The sequence below is a fragment of the Adiantum capillus-veneris genome, chromosome 29 (genome assembly GCF_014529385.1).
Source record: "Adiantum capillus-veneris isolate H3 chromosome 29, ASM1452938v2, whole genome shotgun sequence".
Lineage (NCBI taxonomy): Eukaryota > Viridiplantae > Streptophyta > Polypodiopsida > Polypodiales > Pteridaceae > Adiantum > Adiantum capillus-veneris.
In genome coordinates this window covers 73,169,614-73,175,613 of record NC_140959.1, presented here as the reverse complement: position 1 = coordinate 73,175,613, position 6,000 = coordinate 73,169,614, and the positions used below count along the sequence as shown (strand labels likewise).

Sequence of the window (6,000 nt, the reverse complement as noted above, 5' to 3'; positions counted from 1 at the left end):
CCGTTGGGTGCGCTGGGCTCACACAACGTGGCCTGCCTGACTTGGCCCACGAGGCACACAAGCCATTGATACCACTGTTGGCGCACACACACTACTCTGCAGTCTTGCTCACGGACCCCGCCACGCAACTTTGTCTCGTAGCTCACGACACACACACCTCTGACCTCGTTGTGCACTTTTGTCATGGGGCAGCCGTAAAGCTTGGGCTCATTAGCAATATCGTCGCTTGCTTTCACTGCTGCCCGCGTGCTTGGTTCGCTGGTCCAACCTCGGGCCTCGATTGGCCGCTACTCGCTCTCAGCATTGCAACCCTCACCACACTATCACGCGCGCTCTCTCTCAGTCTTTTGCACACATCGTCTCTCTCTCCCTCGCTTACCTGGCCTGTCGTGAGCAGCTCACCTCCCTTGCCTGCTATGAGCGCCTACGCCCTAAGCACACGCGCACACACTCGGTGCGGCATGAAAAAGCGCAAAAATACACACACACACCCACCCTCTCTCGCTGGCATGGCTGGCTCGGATCTCGAATCCCCTAACCTTGGCTCACAGCAAAGCAGCCCCATGTTCTCTCTGCACACACACGCGTGCAGTTCAGGCTCTATAGTCTCATGATGCGCTTTGGCTTGGATTCCAACTGCACACAAAAACTATCTTTCGAAAGCGCCAAATCAGGCAGCTTGCGTCCACACACTCATTTGCTAATTCGGTTGCTTTTTGGCAATCAATGCAAAAACGAAAAGGTCTCTTAATTCCGACCCCTTGCCCTGCATGGCCCAGCCTGACCTGCCGCTATTTGCACCTCACACACACACACACTGGGGATTGGCTGCTTTGGCTCTCTCTCATCTGAGTCCCAGTTTATGATTGCTCAAAACCCGGTCCTGATCAGTTGATGCTCCTGCACCTGCCTCGGCCACTTTGAGCTCGCAATCTTCGCACTTGGCCCCTCCCATGATCCCATCACACGCAAACATGTCTCATGAGAGTGGCAAGGACTCCTCCAAAATTATGGCAAAATCCAGGCAATTCACATCTTTATGTCATTTTCAATGAAAACATTGGAAGTACGGATAATGACGATGGCCCAGAGGCAACATCGACGTGGGTAGACTCTAATTACCATCATGGAGAAATTGCTACTTGCGAATTTCTTTACGGTGAAGCTACTTTCACAAGTGTAGGAAGTCTCATATGCATGACATGTATGATCATGTAAAACCACTTAGTAGCTGCGGACTCTCCCGACTCTCGCCCTGGCTGATTGCTATGAGCACAAGTGAGCACGTGGCCACAATTGAGACAAGGTGAAGCGTAGAGAGCATCACACTGAGAGTAATTGTGAGACCATATCTTGCAATTCTGTGACCTTCTACACTAAGCATACACTCATTGCACATAGATCAGGTGAGATAGCTTGATGACTGTGATTGCCGATTATCCTAGAGATCTCATTGACACGTCTGAGATCATTTTGACTCACTCTTTTGCGACATTGGATTTGAGCCATTAGTTAGTGAGCGCCATTGAGACATTGTTGAGTATTGAGATTCACATTGACATCACTAGACCTACGACATTGAGCACCTACGAGAGGGGCTAGTGAGTCATTTATTGACGATATCGGCTTCATTTCTTATGAGAACTCTTGCAAGCCTGCAAGAATTCTAAATCGAAGTAAAGGACAAATATTGGGCAGACACTAAAATCAACCGAGTAAGTTGACCTAGAGCGAACACAAGTGCAGGCGACTTTTGCATCATTGGAAAGCTGAAAATTGAACTAGATTTGGTCTTTGGGCCTTCAAATTGATCATTAAAAGACTGCTGATTCTAACCAGATTGAAATTATCATTCGGGAATACCATTGGTCACTCACGGGAAGGTGTAAAAGCTAACTGCGGCCTAGTGTAAAATTGAGAGTTCATTGACAAATTTGGTACGGTAAGACCATACACAAGAAACCATGACTTTGTGATATCAAGACGCAAGTGTCTGCAGAGTTCTGAACCGGTCATTAGCTAGCAAATTGGTGCAATTTGCTATTAGTGATATCAAGACGCAAGTGTCTGCAGAGTTCTGAACCGGTCATTAGCTAGCAAATCAGTGCAATTTGTGCATACTTCTCTTGTGCTAACTTGAGAGTCACCTTCGAGCTTAAGGCACAAGTGGGGCCGTCAAAAGTACATCAATATTTTTGCATTCATTGTGGAAAAAAGTTTGCCAGCTAAATAGAATTTTGCAGATTTAGTGCTAAAATGAACACAGGTTAGATCGACTCAAGAATTGCTACGAAGGGAGCAATCGTTGTAGTATAGTGGTAAGTAACTTGCCAACTAGTGCTACAGCTATACAGGTAAATCAGACCATTGCAGCTGACAGTCATAGCAGTGATAACAGCTAAGCCTAGCAGAGAACTTTGAATTAGGAAAACCACTGGTCACCCGAGGGAGAGGCTAGAAAAAGGCAATACAAGTGCTCAGTAGGTCAGTAGTAGGGTTGAAAGAAAGATGGAGCAGCAAATGCAACAGCCACAATCAATGGCAACATCGGCAAATCAAAGCAGTTACGATGCAACCTCAAGCTTATTAATAACAGTCAAATCAATTGGCGTCAGGTTGGAGTTAATAGGTCATTTTAAAGACTTTCCATGCTACATGGATGATGCAGACAATAGATATCTAAAATCCAAGCAAAATGCTTTGAAAAGCTCGAAAATACAGGTAGTGGAAGTAGAAGAAGCTCCCAACATGGCTAATTCACAAAAGAACCTAATGGAAGATTGTTTAGGATCGGTGTACATGAATCTCAAACCAGGTAGTGAGTTGGACATGATAAAATTGCGCAGGCAAGATCTTTCAGAGGTTAGCAGTTGTCGAGTCACTGTGCACTTGATAAAGTCAAATTACAAGGACAAAAACTATAGCAATCTCTATAGAGATATGGAGGGTAGATGGTACAAAGCAGAAACACCTCAACAAGCGATGGAAGAGCCAGATCAATGCTTCATAGCTCATGAAGCTGGTTCAAAGTTGGGTTACAAATACATGTCGACAAGTGGTAATACTTACCGCTTGAAATTGAGCTTACCTTTAGCTTCCAATGCAGATACAGTGGTGGCTCAGAACAGAGAAATCACTCAAGAGACGGGGCCTACTATAATCAATCTGCCAAAAAATGAAGACACAGTCAGTAGGAAGGAATTCCTTGAAGCCATGTGTAAACGAAGGTTGCCTTCAACCACTTCAAAAGTCAACAAGCAATCTGAACCAATAGCCCTTCTTTGGATCCACGAAACGAGATGGAAAGATCCAATTTATGTAGATTGTGATGGACAAAGATGGATTTAAGTCACGCGGGTAAGGAAATTTTGCGAGTCAGTTCCTAGGACACTATGGGCAACGCGCATTGGGGAAGGAGCTATGATATAGATGGAAGATGCTATGAATTAGATCTTATTGCAGATAAATTCTCTGAAAGAATTGCATCTTTCATCTTGTCACCTTCAACTCCACAAGACCAAATTGAGCAACGGACACATGACGAAATGATATCTAACCAGGTAAATATTGGTCACACTGCCACTATTGCACAAAGTCAATCACTAGAAGATAGCAAAGTGCACTTTAAAAGCTCTAGGCTTCCACTGACACCTTATCAGACTTTGAATTTTTATAAGCACAATTCAACTCCTTTCATTTCACAGATGAGTGCCACAACACAACAGTCACAGGTACAAAACACTACACATGCACCACAAAATGTACCAACACAAACACATGTACAATCAATGGAAGAATCAGCTATTGAGATAGCACTACTTCACAAAGACCTAGCTCAATCAGATGAGCTAGGTGACAAAGCTAAAATATCCACATCTGGCATAAGAAAGATGCCTCTTACAGTTAGGGAACACTCTCGGATGGGGGGAGTCCAATCTCCACCTCACTTACTGCAATCAGGACAACCCTATCAACTGCAAATAGCAAAAGAGAGTCACAATGCTCTCTTACAATTCAGTAGACAACAGAAGCCAAATATAGGATCGAAGCAACAACAGAGTCCTAAGACTATACAAAAGCCACAGATAAAGGATCACATGTTCATAACAGACATAGAATTAAAGTTGGTCACAGAAACAGGGGCGGAAACGACCATCTACCAGGGTTACAATGGAAGCTATTACAAGCTTCTTGAGAATGCCACTATCAAAAAAGATAAGTGCAATCAGTCAAAGCCAGCGTTAGTGTTGGTTTTCAAGTACCTACATGTCATGCTGATGACATATTTGATCAAAGATACTATGGGCAACGAATACCAACAATATTATGAACAGATACCTCGACCTGGTATAGAACAAATAGGAATAGATGTGCATTGCTATGGATGTGGCATTTAACATCTAATACCCAATTGCCCAGTAAAGATGCACTTAGATATGATGAAGCAACAAAACCAAGACAGTATCAGACTGCAAGCAGCAGAATCATTAAAGCAAAAGTCTCTAAGTCGAAAGTTGCCCGAAAGAAAGCATATCTTGTCAAAGGATACTAGAGAAAAACTGAAGACTAAAATATTGGAGGTCAAAGAAGTCAATGATATTTCAATTGAAAATCAAGCTGCCAAAAAAGACCAGCTGCAACAGATGGTCAACTTGGAATTCTTCAGTCCTGAAGTCGAAAGATTTGACAAGGATGCAGCGGACGATCCAATGTCAGAGGAAGTGGATGAAGAAATTATCTGTGATCCAGAACCAGAGCAGGCACGGGAAGTCAAGGACTTGCCACTGAAGATTTCATCAAGTAGAACAAGTATCAAAGCCAAGAAAAAGACATCTCAATGTGTTCAAATGATGGCAAGAATCAAAAAGCACAGCTGGTCATAAAGTCAGATACTAATATTGTCTCGCCAGTGGAAAATGCCAAAGAGCCAAAGGTGACACAAATCATCATTAACTTGAACAATCAGAAGCAAATGGTGCATCAAGCACATGGAGCCTATCAAAAGATAAACAAAGAGATCAATAAAGAGCAATGTGAACCAAAGGCCACGGTAAGCATTGCATCTAAAGAAAAGAGTTAACTTACTTCTGTCCAGATGGCAGAAGAAATTAAAGACTCAAACAGTTGTTCAGAAATAGAGGCACAAAAGACGGTTCAAGTCAGTTTAACTGCAGAAATCACCAAAGCATGTCATCAACAAGAAAAGGTACAAACATCCCAAGTCATTACATCTCGACATTTATCAGTAGAAGACAAGGGAAAAGCAAAAGTCCAAGGAGGATTAACCTCTTCCTCTGAAGAACGAAAGTCCAACAAGGAGGTCACAAATGCAGTTAAACAATCAAAGCAAGCAGCAGTGGCTCCAGCACCCCAGGGAAACCAATACCAACAACCTCAACAAGAGTATAAAAAGGTCTTTCAACCAAAATACCCAACTCAGAGTAAACAAAGACACAAGCAGCACATCAAAACCTATGTTGCATCCGATGACATCAATGTCAAAGATCCAGTTTGGGTAAATGATCCTAGTCCAAAAAATTCAGGTAAACAAATGGGATGGATTGCCTCCCAGTACAGCTTAGAAGAGCAAGGCTACTACAGTGGTCAACCAAATGTTTGGTTACCTAAACCAAAGATATCAGGCTATACAGTAACAAATGGCTTCAAACCAAAACAACAAACAGGAAAATCAAGATCAATTTCAACTCAAAAGAGGAGATCAAACAACAAGGCTAGAAACAGGTTCAAAAACGATTCTCAATCTAGAAGGCCTACATATCTTCAAGGGAATTTACCAACCGTGAGTCCTAAAAAGTGTAAGGAACAGATACAGTTGAATTCGAAAGTACAGACAAAAATATTTGTGCCATCAAATATACTTCAAGAGCATGGATATTACAAAGGACAAAAACAAATCTGGCTACCCAAGGCACCAAGACCAGATTTTACACAACTTGAAGATACTTACAGCTACAAACACCGACAAATAAAGGATACAGG

The 6,000-nt window shown here is 42.7% G+C and overlaps 1 protein-coding gene across 1 annotated transcript; it reads left to right on the top strand.

Annotated features, from left to right (window-relative positions):
• The first annotated feature begins 2,508 nt into the window (after positions 1-2,508).
• Positions 2,509-3,348, top strand: LOC147419398 (uncharacterized). Its single transcript, XM_086505809.1, has one exon. It carries the CDS (start codon positions 2,509-2,511, stop codon positions 3,346-3,348), a length of 840 nt encoding a protein of 279 aa, XP_086361935.1.
• The last annotated feature ends 2,652 nt before the right edge of the window (positions 3,349-6,000 follow it).

Bases quoted from the DNA above. Each gene is read 5' to 3' on its own strand.
- LOC147419398 (XM_086505809.1), top strand. From the start codon at position 2,509: ATGGAGCAGCAAATGCAACAGCCACAATCAATGGCAACATCGGCAAAT.